This window comes from Drosophila ananassae, chromosome 3L (genome assembly GCF_017639315.1).
Source record: "Drosophila ananassae strain 14024-0371.13 chromosome 3L, ASM1763931v2, whole genome shotgun sequence".
Classification (NCBI taxonomy): Eukaryota; Metazoa; Arthropoda; class Insecta; order Diptera; family Drosophilidae; genus Drosophila; species Drosophila ananassae.
The window spans coordinates 8539798-8563471 of NC_057929.1; the positions used below are offsets into that span (position 1 = coordinate 8539798).

Consider the following 23674-nt stretch of genomic DNA (forward strand, 5'->3'; position numbering starts at 1 on the left):
TTTGTCAGAAATTTATTGAAGTTTTCTGACATCGTCTGGGCCTGGGCCGGGGGGCTGTGCTGCATTTTGTGCAACTTTCTCAGCCAGCTGGCGGCGGCGTCATCATTATCCATACAGTGGTGCTACCTTATATATCTTGAATATATCGCCTTTGTCTTGAATCCCGGCGTATAATGAACATGTCGCTATATTCGCGTATTATGCTGATTATTCAAGTGTTGTGTTGTGCCGGGAATGGTGGGCATGGTGTGTTATGCTAAGTATGCATTTTCCTGCCCTGCCCTGGCCTGCAATCCGCAATCATGTTATGCAATCTCATTTGGCTTTATTACGGTTATCACCACGAAGATGGCTCTTGAAGAATGTGCCGCTTAAGTTTCACATGAGAATCAGTTTTCCCAGGCAACAGATATAGAGTTTAGTAGAGGTTTTAATTGATATTTTTAATATTCTTAATAATAATAATAATAATCTATATAATAGATACTACTACCTCTCTGAGAAATATAAAATAAATAAATAAATCTTGAAAATTGACCCTCATTTAATAGCACTTAGTGTAGCCTTCGAACTGTCTGACTTGGAAGATGGACAGGTGGTGAGGTAGATAGGTGGGTGGGATGATTAGGTGGGTGGGTGGTTGTTTGAGGAGGTGTGGGATGAGGATGATTCCTAGCACTTACAACTAGCTCGCTTGGGCTGTTTGAGGTTGTTCGATGTGGTCTATTGGCTTCTGCTTCTTCAGAGCTAATTGCCAATTAGCAGGATTGATTTAAATCCCATTATCCCATCGAAGATACATAGCTAGCTGGAGTGGCTCTGCCAAGATACTTACTGTATCTTAATCCATACAGCTGCCAGGCAGCCAGGCAAACAGACAGGTTGCAGGCCGCAAATTGAGTTGCGTGGTGGCCTTATCGACAGCGTACGAACCTGTTGCTTCCAGCTGGTTGCCGTTCGTTTGCGATTCGTGTCTCTCCCACACACCATACACCACCACCACCCATACACCCCCACTGACTCACACAGATACTCCAGCTGTTGGGCCGTAGTAGTTCGATGTTCTCAGTAACTGTTCGGCTATAGACGGGCGTAGTTAAAACCGATTTCCCACCGGAGGAGGAGCGGAGTTCGTCGGCGATGATGACTCAGTCGTCTGTCACCCAATAATTGGCCACTAATCCGCCGGAGTGTAGCAAATATTTGCATAATTATCTGTGAAGTGCTAACCCAATTGCGAAAAGGGCTAGGCGCCTGCCCATCTCGAATATCGTTCGATTGAAAAACCGGAAAATCGAACTTAACAAGCGTGTAATATGGGAAAAACAAATAGTATATCTCTGAGTGCTAATGAGTAGCAAAAATAATAGAAAATCTATGCCCACACCTACATAAACAATAAAAAAAAAGCGGCTCTGGAATTCAAAGCAACTTCTTGCCGCAAACTTATCAGTTTCTGCCGTTTTGATAAGAAAATGTTACGCACTCCTTTTATTTTTCTGCCCAGTCAGGGCCGTATTAAAAGCTAAAAGGGCACAGCTATGTATAGTTTAATCTTTTAAAAATTTAATATAATATTTAATGGGAAGCCCAGATTCCATATTCAACCAAAAATCCCCTCCATTAATATCTCAACAAAAGCCCGATAGCCTTTTGTGGGTATTCGTAGCATTTTAAAAATATTTACAAAACAGTTCTCTATAAAAGATTGTTTATATATGTATCGTGGGTATTGTAGATATACTTATATTTTCGTACATATCGCGTTCTTGTTGCTGAAAAGTGTGTTTACCGTGTACCTCTCTGCACTTGCCACTTTGTTTGGGAATCTATACGTACATGTGTAGGGTTATTGTAGACCCGAGATTTCAACAAGAATGAAAAATAAACATATTCAGTCGATAGCTGAACCGAATAACTTTGTTGTTCGGCCTTAAAAAACGTATTTGGATGAAATTAAAACAGTTTTTTAGGGTGTACTTGGCGATAAGAACGAACTTGAACTCTCAAGTTTAAAGAAAAATTATACATTTCCGTTCCTGGTATCATGATTCTTCTTAAAATGTTATCACACTTTAGAAGCCTGACTAATTTGAGTGTGATATAGTTTAGACTTCACTTAGACTGCATTCGATTGGAATTGTTTTCGATTAGAATCGCCATTTGCATGACAATTATCAGCTGACACCTTTTGCCAACTTTCCTCGGCCAAGATACTAATGTGTATCTCGTCGCTACTACCCGTCTGTGCAATGAATGAATGACTCTGGCTATCAGACAGAAGCAATCGAGAACCGTTTAATGAGAAAGCCGCACAAACTTGTCGAACTAGAAGACACCTGAGCGAGGTCTGGGCATAACATTTTCTTAATAAACCCGCGCCACTCGCAGTCGTGTGAATAAAAAAAAGTTTGCTTTTTGTTGGTCAGCCTGTTCCAGCTAATTACCGTGAACTTGTCAGCGAACACAAAACTGCTGTAAAATGACCAAACTAAAGTAATAAACCACTCCGAGAGTTAACGAGAAATCCGAATTACAAAATCCAAGTGTGAATAATAATGTCCAGGCTGGTCAAGAGAATCCGGAGTATGATCAGTCCTAACAGCAATCGGGAAAGGGATCCAGATAGGAATCGAGATCGTGAAGACTCCGCTTCGGTTTCTACGGTTGAGGGCGGGGTGGTGACTGGCCGGAAGTTTCATTCACTGCCGCGACGGTACAGTCGTCACTCGACTGCCAGACGCTCGAATAGCGGCCTCTGGAATCGCCTCGTCACGAATGTCTTTCGAACAGAAAGTGACGATGATTTCTATGGTGGTTCCATATTCTATACAGATTCGGTTAATGGTTCCAACTACGAATTGTCCGGAGAAGTGAGTCTAAGGAGTCTATAGTTCTAGGAGTCCTTCTTAACTACCAAGTCTAACACCTATTTTCTTTACTTCACAGGGCGAATACATAAAGCATCCTGTTCTGTACGAACTGAGTCACAAATATGGTTTCACAGAGAATCTGCCCGAGAGCTGTATGTCCATACGGCTGGAGGAGATCAAGGAGGCCATACGGCGCGAGATACGCAAGGAGCTGAAGATCAAGGAGGGCGCCGAGAAGCTGCGCGAGGTGGCCAAGGATCGTCGATCCCTCAGCGATGTGGCCGTTCTTGTCAAGAAGAGCAAAAGCAAACTGGCGGAGCTCAAGTCCGAGTTGCAGGAGCTCGAGAGCCAAATCCTACTGACATCGGCCAACACTGCCGTGAACAGCAATGGCCAAGGTGAGTCTAATATTTGGTAACAACTTCCCCACCATTTTGTGGTGTCTCTTTCGAAAATCCATTAAAAAAGTTGGCCAAACTTTCGAAAAGTCAATCTCAACAGTCTTGTCCATAAACTGTTGCAATTATACGAGAGACCGAGAGCCCAGAGTTGAACATATTTTCATGCAACAAGTTTTATGTGGCCAGTGGCAGTAACGAGGCAAAGTGTAGTGTACTCCCCGAATAGAAACAAAGGGCGCGCCCAGGGGGCGTTCCACTAACGAAGCCCCAAAACACAAGTTCAGGTGGCGCAATGAAGTGGAAATACCTTTTCGGTTTGTCCAGATAGTAAGGTCAGGCAGATAAGTTTTGTAAGTTAATTGATAACATTTTCATAGATAGCTAGTCCTAGTTATTGGATGGATTTTAATTCCCTTAATCCAGGGATGCCCAGTCCCATTGCTCTCGTTCCTCCTTTGTTGTTGGATTGCTCTGTCATATGGGTAGAGCAAAATCATATACGTGTGCTGCTCCCAGTATAGGCAAGGCAAATTACAATAACAATTTTTCGTAGTTTAATAACACTTAAACAGTTTCAACACTTTTCTGGCATTTTGTTGTTGGATTGCCGAAAACTTTTCACTGCAAAAAATCACTTCTTGTTGTGGTTTTGGACAGAATGGTTGACTGTGGAACGATGCATTTTTTCTTTGTCGAAAATTTTCTTTGCGAGCAGCAATGTATTATATGTAATATAATAATAAGCGGAAACAAAAAAATTAATTTGGAAAGGCATTTTATTAAATGCTATGCTAAAGTATCTGCGTCACAAGCCGATATGGAAGCGCAGTAAAAAAAATTCGAAAAATAATTGAGCATATTGAAAATAATTATAATCCTAAAATTAATTCTCAATTATCCGAAAAAATTTTTTTTTTTTTTTTCTGTTGAAAATGTTACAAAAATTTTTTTCAGTGATACGATAGAAAAAAAAAAAAAAACTATCGCTCATATGTATTTGTGCTTTTGTGCATAGGTATTGGAATTTGCTCTGTCATAAGCAGTGCTTGGGCACCCCTGCCTTAATCTATCAGAGAGTTAATTATTTTCGCTTTTTGTTTAGTTTTGAAGCGGAAACGTAATTCCAAATAAACACGAATGCCGAAAGTGCTAGAGGGCCCCCTAGTTTGGGGGTAACCTCATCATTTACGAGTCTTTGTCACGCACTTGCTGTTGCCACACTTCTCTTTGGGGGCATCCATGGTGACAAAAAGCCATTATAGTGATGGGTGTGAAAGATCTGATTATCGCTTTTATAAGCATGCTCTGGTACCTGGTATTTGGTATCTTAAACACAAACACTTTTGTGATAGACGGGGACGCGGACGTGGACGCGGCCAACAAACCGAAATGTTGTCGCCACTTATTCTTCTTTATGTGAGCCAGATATTGACACAAGTGGCATGAAATGTGCTGGGTTTGGTTTGTTTACACCACTCGCCGAGAGACAGCATTCTGGCATTTCTATTCTATTTATCAGCTTCCGTGTTTGGGCCAATCCACCAATAGAAGCCACTGACCCAGTAGCCGTAGTGTGGCGCCAATGTCGACTTTCCATATGCCTCTGGCGATTGACACGCCTGTGGCAGCTGTCAAAGAATGTTGCACAAATGCAAATGTGGCATCAGTGGCAGGAGAGGCAGGTCTCCTTGTCAAAAATATATTTTAGAAGCCAGAGGAAATGCATTGAACTAAACAGGATGTTCTAACGTCAGCCCTTTGGAAATGAAAAATCATTACTGACTCACAATTTCTTATCGAGGCCTTTATAGCCCTACCCTTTAGATTCCAATTAGTCGATAAGAAACAGTTGCGATGCTTTGATTTAAGAACCGATAGTGCTCCAGACACGTATTTAGAGCCCTGACCCAAGGAATTAGATTAAATTACAAAGACCCGATTAAGAAACTGTTCCCCTCTTTCTTTTTAGAAGCTATTACTGCCAGCGTTGATCCCAATGGAGGCCTTTTGGTTGGCGGTGCTGTTGGGGGATTGGGCGGCGGAAACAACGCTCTGGAGGGCGGTGTCCCGGCCACCGCCAACGACAAAGTTCTGGCCTCGCTGGAGAAGCAGCTGCAGATCGAGATGAAGGTCAAGACCGGAGCGGAGAACATGATCCAGTCGCTGGGCATCGGATGCGACAAGAAGCTCCTGGCCGAGGCCCACCAGATGCTGGCCGATTCGAAGGCCAAAATCGAATTCCTGCGTCTGCGCATCATCAAGGTGAAACAGAATCGCGAACAGGCCGATCGCATGAAGGCCACGCGCCAAATGGTCGATGAGCATGGCCAAACGGTGCCTGGAAATAGCAGTAGCCAGCCCCAGAGTCTGGAGACAACGCTGGAGGAGCGGATTGAGGAGCTGCGACATCGGTTACGGATCGAGGCAGCCGTCGTGGATGGAGCCAAGAATGTGATCCGAACGCTTCAGACGGCGAACCGAGCTCCGGACAAGAAAGCGCTGCAGGAGGTAAGTCGGAAATGGGTACTTACACTAAGGGGTCTTGAAGATGAATGTCTATAATATAATATACTATAAGTTGTACTATAGCTCTATAACTCTATCTATAAGAAAATGACAAAATAATGTATATAAAATATTGAACAAAAAATAGAATCTCTGGGACATCCCCAGGATTATTCGTAATTCGGCTAATACCGGAGATAATTAAAGCTGGCTGAGGGCCAGAGTAGCGTTGTGCCCTGTACATCTGCCGCCCTCCACCTCCACCTCTTCCACCTGAAATCAGGTGTGGCAGCCGCCATATGGCCACGCGGCGTATGATTCATATTTGATACACCAGTACGTATACGTGATTTTTGCTCGACTTCTGCCCCGCTGAATCTTAAGCGGGAGGAGCACGAAGGAGGAAAAAGCTAATTATGCGGCTGCTTGAAATATTTTTCAACGCTCGCCGCTCGTCCGTTTTCATTTTCATTTCAAGTCTTTTGCCACTAACTGTCGTCTCATTAATTAAATGGACGTGGAACGTCGCAATTACTTGGCGGAAAACCGAAAAAAAAAAAACAAAATACCCAAGAAACGAAACGAAAAATGATTTGGCAAGTGTTCTCAGGGCCTGCCCTAATAATTTTGGCAGAACATTGTGGGTTAATAGTTTTGCTTTACAACAAAAACGTTGGCCGAAAATAAACGCATATAGATTTTCTTCTCAGCACTTGGCTAGAATAGCTTGGCTGTTCTTCGAATTTCACAATAGGCTCGAAATGCAAAAGAAGATACGATTCTTTTTACGATTTCCCAATGTCTTTGCGTTTCCTGTCGCGTGGCTTTGGTTTAGTTGGGGATTCAACATGACACTGGTTGAGATGCTCCACCACGAGCAAGGTTTCCACTTCCGGAGGAGCATCAGCATCCAGCATGAGAAGTATATGTGTTGTCCGAGGCTGTGGCCTAAATAATCTATGTGCAGGCCCCCATTCTCATATTTATTTGTTCTGCGGTTGCATCTGCCTGTCTGTTGCATTTGTCTGCTGACAGCGGAATGGGGAAGTTATCGGTTACAGTGCAGCACATCAGCCACCAGCCACAAGACAAATGAAAGTTTAAAGAGACGCCTCCCGTCTCCATTCATTGGATTCAATTAATTCTTCTTTCAATACCACAACGATGAAGTTTTTATGCGATCCTCCAAACTGTAAACACAAAACAGACTTTGGCTTTGGCTTTTTTGGCCATTTGTTAGCGTTTTGCTAAACATTTTTAGAACTATGCTGCCCGAGAATCTACAAACGTATATTTTATGTTTGTGCATCTGCCTGATCGGGTCTTTGGCTTTAGGAAATAAAAAAAGAGGAAATTAAAACAAGAAAGAAAAGCTAACTTTGGGAGCAATCGAAGTTGAGATACCCTAGAAGTTAGGTGGAGGTTTATCTCTTATGAGATAATATTTGAGTATCAAAACAGTTTAGCATAATGGAGGATATAGGATATTGTCCACCTATTAAGATAGCTTGAAACCTGAGAGACTAGCAAGATTAGAAAAGAAGGACATATGGGCTCTCGAGATTATAGTACTGGAGATATCTCCTTCTCTGCAGAAATATATGTCTTCTAATTCCTTCCAAACCATAATACCCACCGAAAGAGTATTTAAAATCAGAACGAGAAACGAATAAAACCATCATAAGAATCGGAGCGCAAAGTTCTCTGGCCAGCATATGGGAAAATTTGTTAGTGGGTCTATTGTATTGCATATATATTATATATATACCAGTGAGTGAGCGTGTGAGAGAAGCGATCCTCTAGCGAATTTTCACAAGCAGCTTTTCCGCTTTTCCGTTTTCCGCGGTGTTCAGTGCGCGTTGAGTTGCCGTTGGCGACGCCATCTCCTCCGTTGCTTTCCTCCGATACTTTAGTTCTTATTTTTTTTCTTTTAATAATTGTAAATAATTTGTTTAATAACCGCGTTTCGTGTCGCGTTTGTGTTAGACTCTCTGAATGCGTAATAAAATAAAGCAACAAATAATAACTATTATAACGAGAATAATTGAAGCTAATCCGGGAAAGGCACGCACACATACCATTTCTCCACACCGATTTCGATGGAATCGAACGTTTAGCGTGGAAATTACGCATACGTAGCGTGTGCTGCAGGTCTCTCTGCTGTTATCTACCTGAAAATTGCGTAATTTCTTGTTTAGATTATCACCTTCAGTGTGGTGCCCCGTGCTGCGGCACGTTCGTTGTCCGTTTTCCTCACAACATTTGGCTTTTGGGGTCATCTTGCAATTTTAACAAAAATATTGTTAAAAATAAATTCACATAAATTTAGAAGCACGAATTTTACAAAAGCCGAATGAAATAGAAAAAAAAAAACTAAAAACCGAAAGTGTTTTCGTTTCAAAATATATTGTATGTGTGCGTTGGCTGAATGAAGCTAAAAATACGATCCAAACAAAAAAGCCAATTAATACGGTTGAGATGGCCTATGATGGATGTTCCAAGTCCTAGTTGAAAAAGAATAATTAAATCAGTTGGCTTTCTTTATAAACATCCTGTGGAATTTCTAGATTTTGTTTAAATTAAAAGCTTGCCACAAATATTTCCGACAATTGTAAACATTCTACTGTGATATAATGATACCTTTGTTGGTATAACAGTTCCATTTACCTTAGAAATTTTTGATCATAGAGCGAAAGCTCTGACTAGTAGCTCTCTGATTAAACAAAAATATTATATAAATTCCAAGGAAATGTGCCAAATGGTAAACATCATACCGCGATATCCCGAAAGGCTTTCCCTTAAAGTATGTAGGCATTCTTGATAGGCCTTTCCATCTGTAATCAATTGGCTATAATACCCCTAATGATAAAAGTTTGAAATTCAGTTCGAGCTATTCGCATGACCAGAGCAGATCATAGAAACTATCAAAACGGACTCTTGGTATTTTTAGCAAAAAGTCTAAAGAATATAAAAGTTCGTGTGCGAGTGCGTCTTATATATAGACCTATGTATAGTGCGTGAGTGTGTAGTGGATATATTCCTATATATAGTGGATGGCACCTTGAGCCGCATCAGCCATAGCCACAATGTGTTCATGCTGCGATCGTTAAGTTGCTGAGGGAGTCATGTCCACGCCCACACCCACACCCACGCCTACTGCCTCGGGAACAGCTGCTCCACTCGGGGGTCAGCAGGTTCCACTGCCACACGAGCTGACCGCCGAGTGGACGGTGCGAGCCCATCTAACCTTTGCCCGGGCTGGGGAGACCGTGCAGAAGGAGTTTAGTGCTCCGGAGGCAGTGCATCCAGTGCGTGTGGTCTACAAGTGGAGTACTCCCTTCGAGGATCCCGAAGCAGAGCAGGATGCAGACAAGGTAATCCCTCCACTTGGCAGCTGGATGAAGAGAATTATCGAAAGATTCCTTTGCAGACCAGAAACAGCTTCCGTTCCACCAATTCTTCGGCCACCACCACCAATGCCGACTCTGCCTTCGGCAGTCCCCAAGCTTCGAGAGCTCTAAACCAACTGCCTGTCAAGGATAAAGCCGCTGCTGCTCCTCCTGGTGCCACGGCTCAAGTATGCGGGACTCGCTGTCGGAGCACTTGCAACATTATGGTGTCCGCCGTGGCGGATTTCCTTCCTCAAGAGGAGGGAGCCATGGTGGCCAATGAACCCTTTGTGTACCACAGCAAGGTGAGAGCCCAGCAGCTGAGGGATGCCTTTTCCCAGACAAGCGACACCGAGGAGCAGCCGGCCAGGAGGCGTCCGGCGTACGAGCAGCGTCGGGCCACCACCGAGGCGCTGATGAACTTTGCCAGCAAGCGGCAGGCGGAGGAGGCTAACACCTACGTGGTATGGAAAGGAATCCCCTGCAGTGTCCTCCATTTATTAACTTTTTTTCAACTAACCTCGTTTAGCCAACCTACTCACCCACGCCCACAACGCCCTCGTCCACTTTCAAGTCGGCCTCGATGTCCAGGATACCGCCACTGGCTGGCAGTGTGAATCAACCGTCGGCCTCAAGGCCACCCAATCTGGGGGAGAAGAAACCCCGCACAGTCCACATCGATGTCTACTGTACGGGCTCCGAGGGCGACGAGGAGGAAGCCGATGATGAGCACCACGCCGACGAGGAGGCATCGAGTTCATCCGACTCCGAGCTGGCTGGCAGCAAACGCTACGACCTAGAATCGACTTCCACGCCGCAAACCGTGCTGGACAACGAGCAGATGCTGTTGCGTCATCATAGAGTCTCGGGCGGAGCCATGCCGAGGCGCCTAGCCCAGCAGCAGGGCCAAAGCCCAGGATCAGGGACGCAAGCGAGGGACCAACTGAATCTCGGACATGCCATCACCAAATGCAGTACCGCCGAGGAGGTCAGCGAGTCCAAGCAGCTGCTCTTCCGCAAGCACATCGGGGACCAGCGGGCGGCCAAGCTGGCCAATCTCCGCCAGAAGTACATGCGCCAGCCCAGCGACGAGACCAGCAGTAGCACCTACCCGAACTCCTCCCGCTCCACGATGCCGCGGGATGCCACCTGCAGCAGCATATCCAGTGTGATAGGCGGAGTGGACTGCGTTGACTCCTCCTGGAAGGAGACTGACGAGGTGGATACCCCGAACATCAGCTTCGGCCTGACCAAGTCCGATAGCTTTGATTATGAGAACTCGCTAGACAGGCTTCGCATCAGCCAGATGGAGAGACTGTGGTCCCGTCAGCACTCCTTGGACCAGAGCCCGAGCCAGCACCTGACTGCGACCAACAATCCGCATCCACATGCTCTGCAGACCATCACCGAGGCGCAGTCCTCGCAGCGCAGCTCCTTCCAGCGCAGCGACACCATCCCCTCGGAGTCGGATGGCTTTTCGGATGCCAACGGCTTCAACACCTATCCGGGAAGGCACTCGCAGTCCCAGCTGCAGCAGATATCGCATTTCCCGCGCAATCGTCCGGGTTTTCTGCAGTTCTTTGGACCCACTAGCGGACAAGGACCGACTGCAACGCCACCGGCCACGGCTCCCGTCCAGCCAGCTGCCACTGCCACTACGGATCCGTTCCGCCTGCTCCATCCCAGCTATCGCTGGAAGAGCGAGGCCCGTGACAATCTGAGTGTGCAGGTGGCTTCCGGATCGCCCTCCTCGGAGCGCAGTTCGCCGCAATTGTTGTCGGCGGCCACCACAGTGGTGCGATGCGGCAGTGAAGCCCCGCCCAGCACCACTTCCGCCAGTACTTTTGGGGCCACTGTGGCGCCATCACCACTGCCAGTGCGGCGTTTCGATATATCCCGGGACAGTCCCAGCTTGGCCAGTGAGGCGTCCACCGTCGTTTCCGGCTACACGCACGAGCACCTGGAGAAGGCGCGTCGATTCGGCAACGTGGTGGCGATGCGGAAGCCTGGCCACCATGTGGGCCCCACCAAGAATCCCAACTGCCAGTGCGAGAGCTGCCAGAGGTGGCTGGCGGAGCGGTTCCAGCTCCGCGGCAGAGCCTTCTCCCTGGGCGAGCGACCCCTGCTGAGGAGGCCCCAGCCATAGGACTAGGACATTGAAATTCATATTTATCTTCCACTTTAAGGCTTGCATTTAACACTTTGCTTTTCTGATTGCCCCACTGCCCCGATTAACCCGAACCCCAGATCTAATCCCGAACCACAAGATACCCAAATCTGTCGAATAGTTGTAAGCCAGACGCGAATGTTCCTCAAACAAAACACAGATTGTGCGCTGAATCAGTTTAATGTTGTAATAAAGTCAAGAGCAATAGATTGTAAAGGGAAAAATGTGTATTACTGAGGGTTAAGGAAGGTATAAGAGGGTTAAGGACTTAAGTAATTTCATTATTTTTATTTAAAAGAAATATTAAACACTTTACTTTCTTATTCAGGCCCATGGACGCTTGTCGGAGTCATCGAGGAAACTGGATCTCTTGCGCTACTCGCTGGACCTTCGTCGCCAGGAGCTGCCCGCCGACTCTCCCGCCGCCCAGTTGCTGAAAACGGAGCTGCAGATTGTCCAGCAATCCACCTCCCCGGTCCCCGTTACCTACACCTCCCTGCAATCCAGTCATGGCGGTCTGCTGGGCGGCAAACCCTACCAGTCGGTGTCCTCGTTGGGCAGGTGTGCCAGTGTCACGGGCAAGCTGGAGGTGCGCCTCATGGGCTGCCAGGATCTGCTGGAGGATGTGCCCGGTCGCTCGAGGAGGGACAAGGACAACAACTCCAGTCCAGGGGACTTGCGGAGCTTCGTCAAGGGCGTGACATCGCGCAGCAGTTCGAAGAGCTATTCGGTGAAGGACGAGACCTCCATTGAGATCATGGCGGTCATTAAGCTGGACAACATCACCGTGGGACAGACATCCTGGAAGCCGTGCTCGCAACAGGCCTGGGATCAGCGCTTCTCCATCGACCTAGACCGCTCCCGTGAGCTGGAGATCGGAGTCTACTGGCGCGACTGGCGGTCCCTGTGCGCCGTGAAGGTTTTGCGCCTGGAGGAGTTCATCGACGATGTGCGTCACGGCATGGCCTTGCAGCTGGAGCCGCAGGGTCTGCTCTTCGCCGAGATCAAATTCCTGAACCCGATGATATCGCAGAAGCCGAAGCTGCGTCGCCAACGGATGATATTTAATCGGCAGCAGGCCAAGAACATCTCCCGGGCCAAGCAGATGAACATCAATGTGGCCACCTGGGGTCGTCTGCTCAAGCGCAATGCCCCCAACCACGTGCACATGGGTACCGGGAGCGTGGGTGCTCCTCCCGCCGGTGCATCCCCCATGGCGGCCAGCTTCACCCGGGATTCGGACTCGCCGATTTCGAGGACACCGTCGTCGGATGCATTGGTTGAACCGGAGCCGTATACGCCCGGCGAGCAGGCCCAGAATCTGGAGTTCGATCCGGATGCTGGCATAAACGAGCATGTGGAGACACCTGGCGAATATCCGGACCCCTCGGCCAGCGGCCTGAGCGGAGTGCGTCCCCTGTCCATGCACATGCAGGGCATCAGCGTTCTCCCACCGGACTCACCTCCAGTTACCGCCGCGGGCGCTGCCGGCCGACCCGGAACCCTGAACCTACAGATGCCGGGCGCCAGTAAAGGAGTCGCTATCCAAGGCGGACGCACTGCCGCACCCACAACTGCTCCACCGCCACCGCCCGTGGTGAAGTCGTCGACCACGACGCCCGTTCTGGATCAGGAGGTAAGTGCCGTAGCCAGTCTCCACCTAACCAAGAGACCTGTGTACAGTTCAGTATTGCGTATTGGATCCTGTATAAAGATCTGCGTATGTATTTAGCTGTTTACCCGTAGCTGGTTTGATCGTTGTGCCTGCCACTGCTCCTCCGCCCACTCTCTCATGTATCTATATTCGCCCACCCACCCACACACACTCGCACACACACACACACACACACACGAAGTCTGTACAGTCATCACACATTATGGACATTTTGGTGTTGGTATTGTTTTGTGTAAACATGAATCCATTTTGTATAATTTTTTTAAACGAAAACGCCAGCCAAACTCCATACAGAACCACGTTTTAACGGAAGCTGATGGAACACGTGCAGAGTTCTTAGAGAAAGAGGATTTAAATGACACTTTTTTGAGAATAATGTTTAAAGATTTCTTTCTTAAGAGTCTATGAATTCTAAACACTTAAACTTTTATCCTGTTATATATCCTCAAAAATAAAATACTGAAAAGAAAAGCAGGATCAAAGGATCAAGGATCCTAATTCATCTCATCATCGCTTTCTCATCCGCTTTCATCCTTTTCATTTCTCTTCCGTCAGTCTCTTTTATGCTTTAGTCTTTTACTTTCTTATCATATTTCTTTCTGTCTCTTTCGAACGCATCTCGCTTTGTGTGGCCTTCTGTCCTACTATCTCTCTCTGTCTCTCTCACACTATGTCCTTGTGTGTTTGTGTGCCCGTCTCGGTATCCGTTTCCGTTTCCGTTTTCGTTCCGTATCGTCATGATTTCGTTATCCGCCGACAGCTGCAGGATGCCCTGCACGAATTCGATTTCCTCACCGACCTGGACTCGCGTCCCGCCACGTTGCGTCGCCTGCTGAAGGATCAGCAGCCCATGACGCTGGATCCGGAGGCGCTGGAGAGCCTCCTGCTGCAACAGCAACTGAACGAACAGCAGGCCCTGCAGGAACGCCAGCGCCAGGAGCAGTTGCGCCTGCAGCAGTTCCAGGAGGCCCAGCGCCAGGCCATCCTGCTGATGTGCGAGAAACATAGAGAGCCGGAGGAGCTGGATCAGGATCAGCAGTTGCCGCCATACACCCTAACCGCCCCGCCGCCAAAGCCGCCCCTTTCGCTGCGCATGCCAAGCTCAAGTCAAAGCCAAAGCCAAAGCCCAAACCACAACCCACAATTTCAGTTGCAGCCGCCGCAGCAGCAGCAGCATCAGCATCAGCAGCCCAAGCTACATCCCGCCCAGAAATCCACGGAATCCGAACCCCCATCGGCTGTGGAACAGCAGCTGCACCGACCGGTTCTCACCCTGCCACCCGTGGTCCTCCTGGGCGGCAGAACGGAGGAGGAACGATCGGTGCCGCCGTCACCGTTGGTGGAATATCCCGAGGACGATGACGAGTATCTGTACAGGGATAACCAGAGCAGCCGGCTGCATTCCAGTCACAGCTCCAGCGCCGGCGATCGTTTCTGTGTGGAGGTTAGGAGGTTTTTTCATTTCCTGGTTTGGTTTCCGGTTTAATTGCAATCTCTGTTCCTGGCTGCAGTTTTGATCCTGCAGCCCAATTACATATTATTATTTTCTTATGATTTATTCTCACTAACCCCACGATCTTTTGCTTTTAATTTTTCGTTAAATATTTTTTGTTTTTGTTCTGACAATGAGTTTGGGTTAAATGTTTCTGTTTTAAGTGTCTGTGTGTTGTTTCTGGTTTGGCTCTTCCACACAACAATTGGGGCCTCGGAAGCCCCAAGATCTAATTTACAAACATTTTTAAATCATTAAAATCACACACATAAACACCTAACGTACTTGGATTCTCAATAATTGTAACCAAAATAGTTACCAATTGAGCTTTGAATGTGGCTAACACTAAAAAATTAAACTCTTTTATTAAAAAATCTATAATAAATTGAAAATATATATATATAAAGTATTATTAGCTTGCACAGCTTAGTTAGATGTTGTTATAAATGTTTTTAGAAATGAATTTGTTTTAAATTACAACTCTGCACTTTTGGACCTAACTTGCACAGTGTATTATTTAAAAAATATTTAAAATTTAAAAGCTTGAAGTAGTTTTTTTAATCCCTATAGAGAAAAAGGCCAAACAACTTGAGAGCTTTGAGAATTGATAATTTATTTTGGCATTAAATGAAAAATATATATATTACACATATAGTCGAGGGGGAAAAGAAAACCAAAATTTGACAATTTTGAAATTCTTAAAATAGAGAGCGAAAAGATCAGAGGATACTCGTATATTTTAGGGGTATGAAGGGGCTATGAACGGGGGCCAACGAAAGTGCGCCACTTCACGTGCCAATGGTCGGAAAATGTTTTTAATTTTTGTCATCCACACACCCACCTCTGTTGCCCCAGAACCCCCCCTCACACTCATACCTATAGACGTTGCAACGTCAGCGTTCCACATTTCCACCATTTTCATCCAAGATTGTGTTTGTTTTCCTTTCGGTTAATGTGAGTGTCCAAGCCTATGTACCCGTACCCACCCATCGTTATGTGTCCGTGTCCGCCCCGTTGTCTCATTTTCTCTCTGGCTGTCGGTTTGCTGGCTGGTAATTTTTAGACCCAAAACAACGACGCAGAAGCGACCAAATTGCTAAGTGACCACCGGCCACTGGTCTTGACTTTGGCTTGGCACTTGTTCGCCTTCAGTTGGCCAATACGGTTTTGGCCATATCGCCGCGTAACGATATCGATCGACATGTAGGGCCTGGCCGCACGTCATGATTGTGCCAACTTTCCATGCGGTCGCGCAAGTTTTGAGGCAAATGTTCTCCCTGCAACAGCAGCAGCTCTACCAGCATAACCAGCATAACCCCAGCCAGCTTCATTACCTCGACCTGTCCCCCACGAGAATCATCGACAACAAGCTATTTCTGTGTCCCAGCGCCGTCCCAGCATCTCCTGCTGTATGTGTGTTTTCCGTCCCAGTGATCAAGACAATCAATCCTATCAAGAAACCGCATCCTCTTGCAGGCCCGCATTAGTCTTGTACATATCACCCTTGAACCGATCAATGCCAGCCGGACGACCAGTTGCCTGATAGAGGAGGTGGCCGAGCCGGATCTGCAGCCGGAGGTCAAGGCCGTGGCAGAGTCCCAACCGCCACAGAAAGTTTCTGAGGCTTATGTCGAGAGCATTGTGCTCGAGACGGTTGAGAAGTTAGAGTCAGAAGTGCCAGTCCAAGTGAATCAGGTAAAAAAGGGGGTACCAGGTACCAGATACCGGATACCACGGTAAAGGACATACATATCCAAGCTCTCGAGTTGTAGCCAATTGAAATAGTTGTCCTTTGAAGGAGGTATATGATAATAATCATATATATTCTTATTCGAACCATCCCTTTAGGTTATACCGCAGCTGGGCAAGCTCTATGTAGGTGGCGGCCAGCAACAGCAGCAGCAGTATGTGCAGTCCTCGCCCATCATCCAGGAGCCACCCACTCCGACCATTTATGGGAATAATGCTACTTCAGGAGTACCCCAGTTCCCACAGCCCTCACAGCGACAGGAGAAGCAACAACAGCAGCAGCAGCAACCCATCTATGCCAACCAGTACGAGTTGAATGTGGCCAAGGCGGCGGCAGCCGCTTCCGTTTACACGCCCGGCACCAATGCCAACAGTCAGCAGCAACAGCAACAACAGCAGCGCCGTAATGTTGCCCGTGGCCTGCAGTATCGCGAATCCGGCGGAATCGAGGCCGGACGAGCTGGTAAGGCTCCCAATGCCGGCATGCTGTCGATGGACAACTTCCGCTTGCTGAGTGTTTTGGGTCGTGGCCACTTTGGCAAGGTTATATTGTCGCAGTTGCGAACCAACAACCAGTACTATGCCATCAAGGCGCTCAAGAAGGGCGACATTATTGCCCGCGATGAGGTGGAGTCCCTGCTCAGCGAGAAGCGCATTTTCGAGGTGGCCAATGCCATGCGCCATCCCTTCTTAGTCAACCTGTATTCGTGCTTCCAAACCGATGTGAGTGCTGGAATCTAAAAGTAAAGTTCATATTCATTAACAAGCATCTTCTATCTTCTACAGCAACACGTTTGTTTTGTGATGGAGTACGCCGCCGGTGGCGATTTGATGATGCACATCCATACAGATGTATTCCTGGAGCCGCGTGCCGTTTTCTATGCCGCCTGTGTGGTGTTGGGCCTGCAATATCTGCACGAGAACAAGATTATCTATCGGGACCTGAAGCTGGACAACTTGCTGCTGGACACGGAGGGCTATGTCAAGATCGCCGACTTTGGCCTGTGCAAAGAGGGCATGGGATTCGGTGATCGTACCGGCACTTTCTGTGGCACGCCAGAGTTCCTGGCTCCAGAAGTGCTCACGGAGACTTCGTACACTCGGGCTGTGGATTGGTGGGGTCTGGGTGTGTTAATTTTTGAGATGTTGGTTGGGGAGGTGAGTGGATAATAGTTTTCCAACAAGAAATCTATGATTACTGATGTTTTTTTTTCATAACTTGTAGTCACCTTTCCCCGGCGACGACGAAGAAGAGGTGTTCGATTCAATTGTCAACGACGAGGTTCGCTATCCGCGCTTCCTTTCCCTAGAGGCCATAGCCGTGATGCGCAGGGTGAGAAAATAGTCGGAAAATTTAAGGAAAAGCCTGATTACTAATCTAAAATACTTCCAGCTGCTGCGCAAGAACCCTGAACGACGTCTGGGATCATCGGAACGCGATGCGGAGGATGTCAAAAAGCAGGCCTTCTTCCGATCGATCGTCTGGGATGATTTGCTGCTCCGCAAAGTCAAGCCACCGTTTGTGCCCACAATTGTAAGCTACATACTATCATATCTACAGGTCATCGGAAATGTAATCCTATTTTCGCCCCTTAGAACCATTTGGAAGATGTCTCAAACTTTGATGAGGAGTTCACGTCGGAGAAGGCCCAGCTAACGCCACCGAAGGAGCCGCGCCACCTTTCCGAGGACGAGCAGGTGCTCTTCCAGGACTTTTCATACACGGCCGAATGGTGTTAGGCACATGTTGTTGTTGTTGGCACGGAGCGGGCCTAGCCCGCCCGGAATGATACTATTGCCTTTTGCTTTTAAATGTGTACGAAGTTGGTTTCGAGTAATTTTATTTGGTTTAATCGATGTGAGTTTAATATTTATACGAGAGATCATGCAGATACAGGACATATATATTTATGAATTATATCTATATAAAAATATATCTATTTATGAGAGTACTTTTGAGTGTTGCTCACGTGAACCAAATTACCTAGTTGCCCACTTTGTGGCAGAGCTGACGCATTTGTCTAATCACCAGCCCAACCTATTGCCCATTGAGTATCCATTGTCCACATCATTGTCGCATCATTGTACAGTCGAGTCGTTTCTTTAATTTCGTTTTCTCAATACGAAAACACATTGAATAGTCTGAAAACCCTTAGGAAAGCCTTATACGCAAAGTTGTAGTTTTTTGGAATGTTTTAGGACCGGATCTAAATAGATAATATATGTATACACTGGTTTTCTGCCCCGCGGTTAACCGCCCGCAACATATTTTCGTAATCAGCATACAAGAACAAATTCGAGGATATATTTTATACATCTATACATACATTGCATGCACATCCCAGGAAACGAGCTCATCGTCTATACACATATATATATATTTAAATCTAGAGAACGGAAGAGAAAGGATATAAAAAGGGATCATATTTAAATATTTACAGTTCTAACATGTAAGCTCTGTAAATTGCCTTGCGCTTTTTATCAACTCCCTAGCCCATTGCCCGAGTTGTGTTATAATTTTACATATTTTTTAAATCATATACAAACAAAAAGGAAACAAAACACACACACGAAAACATTTGTTATTTATTATTATTATATTATTACACCTACCTATTATACAAGAAACTGTATTGCTTTGAGCATTTTTATTCGATGATCGATTAAAAGATTGTAAATGATTTGTTTGCATGTGCGCGGTATGCTTTAAACCCAGATCGAGGAAGAAAATTTGAAAGACCGCTCAAGAGGATCTATTTTGGTGGCATGCAACCGAATCGTTGTACCCTTAAGATCTACGCTATATATTTAATGTAATTTTTTAGTTTTATTTAAGTTTTGTAATAATCGATTATTGAAACGTAGTCCTAAGCTATCATTATGTGAAGATAATTATTGATAATTACGATTATGATAACGATTGTGCACCCTCAAGCGAATCGAAAGGATTATATAAACAAAGCAGAGATCTTCTATTGTCATTTTTATTATGATTATGCCGATTTGATTTTAAAGCTGTCGACTTCAACCATAAGTCAGTCACTTTTTTAGCTTCAAGTTGTGACTGTAATTTTTATTTATGATATGATTTTGAATAAATGTATCTATCGCTATTAATAAAATGAAGTTTTATTTATTTTGGTTTTTCACAAAATCCATGGTTCAGCTCATAGTATAAAATATTGCCCGTATTGTCAATTATGGCCAGAAATATGTTGCTATACAAAATAGTAATTAATATAAATATTAAAAATGATTTAATTAAGAAACTTACACATTGCTGCCACATTTCTCCTTAAATTGTTGCAACTGACTAAAATGTATTTGTTTTGTGTGCAATACGGGTACATAAAACTTATTATCTTTCTTCAAATAAAAGAGTTTCTGGCTTTTATCATAGCTTGGCTGCAAGTCCACGTTTTGGGGATCTAAAATGTGTTCTTCAGAGAGTAAATAACACTAAGTAAGATTTGTAGTTACCGTTTCTCAAATCTTTGTAGATTTGGTAGCCCATAGTGGCACTCAAACTGTCGGGACAAACAGTTTGAAAATCACTCAGCTGCAACTAAAAGATAAACAGATACTTTTACAGTTTGGGAGTTACCGGTGCTGCTTTTTTGCTTACCATTATGTTTATTTATGATTTATATAGTTGGATTTATCCCCCAGGTAAGTGAGAAGGTTGTTAAGTTAAAGAAATTTCATTTACTAACTTTTATCATACATAAAAGTGTTCGAGAAATGAGTTTATCGTGCTGTATGGATTGAATGTGATCGGCAGCCTCTAATTTGAAAGTTCCGCACCGCTTTTGTTGATCTTCCAATAAAAAATGTATAAAGGTTTTTTGTTAATTCAATTCTGACTGTATTTTATTTCAAAATATGTATTTTGAAATGTTTTTTGTTAAATAAAAAAGGTTAAGCTTCGCACAGCTGTTGGAGTTTGTTATGATTGGTGGCCAAAATTCAAACTTGGTTATCGATATTCAAAGAAACACATTATTCGTTATTTCCGCCTTGGTGTTTTATGGTTATTAGTTCCTGGAATCCTTAAACTCCCATTTTATTCAAATTTACTCTATTTTATTCGCGATTTACGTGCCTAGCTTTTGTTTTATGGAATTTTTAAAATAAATCGTAAAATACGGCAACGCTGGCAGACTTTAGTGCTGACAAATACGCGTTGATAGTGCTTGAAAATATAGAAAATATGGCGCGATAAATTTAAAATCATTTAAAAATACAAATATATTTTGCATTCAAAATCATTATTCTACTTGCTATCGAGCTCACTATAAGTTTGAATACTATCTAACATTAATATTAAATAATAATAAAAATGTTGTTCCTTCCCCCGATTGGTTAAAAACTGCATTGTCCTTTCTTCGTTTATTATCCTTGTCTTTAATCTTTTTCTTTTTAAATGCAAATATATGCTAAAAACTTTTGATACTATACACCAATTGATTGTCAGCTAAACGACCCATCAAAACATAATCTTTGTATGCAGACATAGTCGTTGTCTAGACAAACAGAAAACGCAACTTGGGTCCTTGACAGCCGAGCGGCAGACATTTCCCAGTCCAAGGACTCCTTAGAACACAACTTCTCAACTCCAGGATCCCCCCACCAAAAAAAAACAAAAGAACAAGGAAGAGGCGGCAAATTATGCTAAGTAGATGCAGTTGGCCAAGGAATGGAAATATGTCCGGGATATGCATGCAAAGCGATGGTTTCCAAGGCATTTTCCGAGATCTCCAATGGAGCCAGGTCGTCCCCCCAGGGAGTTTTTCTTCTGGCTGTGTATCCTTGTGATAAGGGTTTGGCAGCCGCATCCCAAGGATTCCCATACGTGTCTGTGAGTGGGTATGCATATCAATGTGCGTCGACGATAAGCAACTTTTGCTTACTGAAATATGGAAAGGGAGCATACAAAGTCCAGAGTCCAGGGCCAGTTACAGTGGAGCTTCGAAAAAGGGAAAACAATTATATTTTTTAAGCATAGATAGTCCATAATTTTATAAGAAAAGCATACAGTGTCATAAAAATTATGACACTAATATATTCCCGATGAAAAGTGTTGAAATTTCACCTCATGCGTTGAACCTGTAGTTAATAGCGGATCCTATGTTACCAAGAGCCTGCCAAGGATATTCAATTAGGCTGGTCAGTAGTGGTGGCGTGTGTACCTGAGAATCAATGCGTGGAGGCCAAATGGCAAGACTCCTGCCGGGGCAGAGGAAACTGGCAACATAAACCAGATGTTGCGGTCGATGGCCATTATGGAGCTTGTCAATGCCAGAAAGCCATGAGGAAGTGGAGTCAGGATAGCAAGGCCAGCCAGGAGGCGGTTGGGGGCAGGCAAGTCATCCAAGGCAATTACACTAGGAAGACGAGGACACCGACAGCAGTAACACACACACAAATACACCCCCTGCCTAGTGCAGCCCACCGCATGTGCGTGTGTGTGCGTGCGGTTACTTAATGCTATTTACTGGGTTTGCCCAGGGTTTTGTCCACTGGAACTTGTTTGAGCCAACTTGGCCACAATATTATTTGCACTTGCGTGCCTCCAGTCCGCTTTGCACCGTTTCTCCCGCCGGTTTTATTCCTTCCATAACCATTTCTTCAGGCCAAATGTCCACAATGGCCCATTCGGGCATTTACGACCAAGTACTACGCGTTTTAGTCCTGTTTTCCCATTCCCATTCCCATTCCCATTTACATTCAATTGCTTTATCTGCTCGGCTTGTTTGTGGAATTTAATTAAAAATACTTTCACCTTGCATCGCCCATCGCCACTGGGCAGAAAGCCTTTATGGGCTTTACGGTTAACACACACTTTCAGATTGTTATTTATGGGATGTGTTAAGGTGGATATGACTTGGTAAGGATATCGAAAAAGGAGCTGCATTTACATGCCATAACATAAACGGGTGAAAATACTCTTTAAATATATTTTGAATATAATATTAAATACTCCCATTTTCTATGTGTAAAATAGTATCTCATTTCTTTTGTTAAAAATATTTTCTTTTTACCTTTTTTGTGAAATTGGCTCCTGTTTGCCGGCGGTTATCTCGTGTTTACCGGAAAAGTCAGGGGAATTCAATGGCCGGGAGGAGTGTGTGGTGGCAGTGTGTGTGGCAGGTTGTGTGGCAGGTTGAGCAGTCATCAGCATGCACATTGTTGTGGCTCGCTGATGCCACTTAACATATTTGCCGCACGTTCACCTCCTCCTGTGCAACTCCACCACCTGATGCACTGACCACTGATGTGTGCTGGGAGTATGTCCAGTCGGTTGGGGGCAGAACGGTAGAGTTTTAATTGACCAAACGTAGCCCCCACCTGGCGCCTCAGGGATCAATTGAGATTTATTGCCTGGTTGTGTCAGATGTGTTTTGCTTTTTACTCTTGCAGCTCGGATTCATGGAGTCCCCGATGCCACTGCGAGTGGCAAGCAATTAGACAGTTGTTTAACTTACAGCGGGAATTGGCATTTGAGGACTTTTAGAATTCTCCCACTGACCACTAGCTCGTTAGGCATTTGGGGGAGCAAACAAGCCACCGACAGCTGTGGCAAACTTTCCAGCAAAACCAGCATAAAATACTTAACTAATGTCATTTGCAATTCAATGGGAATGTGGCCTAATTACGACCAGAAGTGGTAAGGATTTTGTTCTTTTTTCTTCCCCCCAAAAATCGTCTTTAAGTTCCAAGTTAAGGGTGATGACTTGAGAATTTGTAGTGAAATTTTGTAACTGCGATTTCGTCCGATTATGCTCGTGTTTGCCCTCTTTAATGGCAATTTGAGCTTCTTAATGGCTTAATGGTCATCATTGTGGGCAGAGAGTCAAAACGATTTTGCCGCATCATTGGCAATGCAATTAACTCGAGCATTTGTTGGTTTTTGTTTGGCTTTCTGGGGCTCTGTGTGGGTGTGGCAAGTGTCCTCGGGTAATTAGTTGGCAAGGACTTTTTGCGCTTTTTTTGCGCATCTCTGCTGGCGGTGTCCTTTAATGGCATTTGGATCTTGGCTCCCTGACGGAGCGCGAAAATTCATTAAAACTCGATAATTGCATGACAAGACAAGATTCTGGAACTTGGTCATGGCGTGTTAATGCAATCCTTCCTTATCCTTTTCCCAGATAGTGTCTGGCAAATGGCATGAAAAGCTATTGGAGTTGTTCTTAATTGATATTCTTGCTATCTACTTTCATTTTAATCATTTAAAAGTAGTATCTCTTGTTCCGAGCATGAATAAATTAAAATAACTTACATTTTCCAGATGACACTTTTCTCATAATTTAGTTACAAAACAATTAAAGTAATGAAAAATTGATTAATCCAAAGTTGATGATTACAACCTTGTTATCTACTTTGTAGCAATGCCATTTAATTTTCAGCCTGGAGTATCCTTTTG

The 23674-nt window shown here is 45.0% G+C and overlaps 3 protein-coding genes across 16 annotated transcripts in view; 2 read left to right on the forward strand and 1 right to left on the reverse strand.

Moving 5' to 3' along the window:
• LOC6495932 (serine/threonine-protein kinase N) overlaps window positions 1–19217 on the forward strand; it is a 30554-nt gene extending 11337 nt beyond the window's left edge. For 3 of the 12 annotated variants that reach the window (XM_044715227.1, XM_032450261.2, XM_032450260.2), the window contains 10 exons: window positions 2950–3271; window positions 5244–5782; window positions 11664–12971; window positions 13771–14454; window positions 15979–16197; window positions 16351–16974; window positions 17038–17409; window positions 17477–17584; window positions 17645–17785; window positions 17848–19217. In XM_044715227.1, the coding sequence (XP_044571162.1) occupies window positions 2950–3271; window positions 5244–5782; window positions 11664–12971; window positions 13771–14454; window positions 15979–16197; window positions 16351–16974; window positions 17038–17409; window positions 17477–17584; window positions 17645–17785; window positions 17848–17991 (4461 nt within the window). In that variant the 3' untranslated portion in view covers window positions 17992–19217. Of the gene's footprint in view, window positions 1–1057; window positions 1312–2429; window positions 2874–2949; window positions 3272–5243; window positions 5783–11663; window positions 12972–13770; window positions 14455–15194; window positions 15912–15978; window positions 16198–16350; window positions 16975–17037; window positions 17410–17476; window positions 17585–17644; window positions 17786–17847 lie in introns of those variants that run through there. The other 9 variants (XM_032450257.2, XM_032450262.2, XM_032450259.2 and 6 more) reach the window with 9 other exon arrangements.
• Window positions 5812–11551, forward strand: LOC26515562. 3 transcript variants are annotated; one of them, XM_014908654.3, is made up of 4 exons: window positions 5812–7961; window positions 8664–9153; window positions 9210–9632; window positions 9698–11551. In XM_014908654.3, the coding sequence occupies exons 2-4, from the start codon at window positions 8905–8907 to the stop codon at window positions 11312–11314; spliced, it is 2289 nt and encodes a 762-aa protein (XP_014764140.1). In that variant the 5' UTR covers window positions 5812–7961; window positions 8664–8904; the 3' UTR covers window positions 11315–11551. The 3 variants fall into 3 exon arrangements, with proteins under 3 accessions (XP_014764140.1, XP_014764139.1, XP_044571164.1); XM_014908653.3 differs by having other exon boundaries at window positions 5812–7778; XM_044715229.1 differs by having other exon boundaries at window positions 5812–9153.
• A 15-nt stretch (window positions 19218–19232) lies between the features above and the next one.
• Window positions 19233–20230, reverse strand: LOC26514644. The gene is made up of 4 exons (XM_014908550.3): window positions 19877–20230; window positions 19732–19816; window positions 19526–19679; window positions 19233–19469 (listed from the first exon to the last, which is right to left on the reverse strand). Exons 1-4 carry the CDS (start codon window positions 19877–19879, stop codon window positions 19385–19387), a joined length of 327 nt encoding a protein of 108 aa, XP_014764036.1. The 5' UTR covers window positions 19880–20230; the 3' UTR covers window positions 19233–19384.
• Window positions 20231–23674: the final 3444 nt, after the last annotated feature.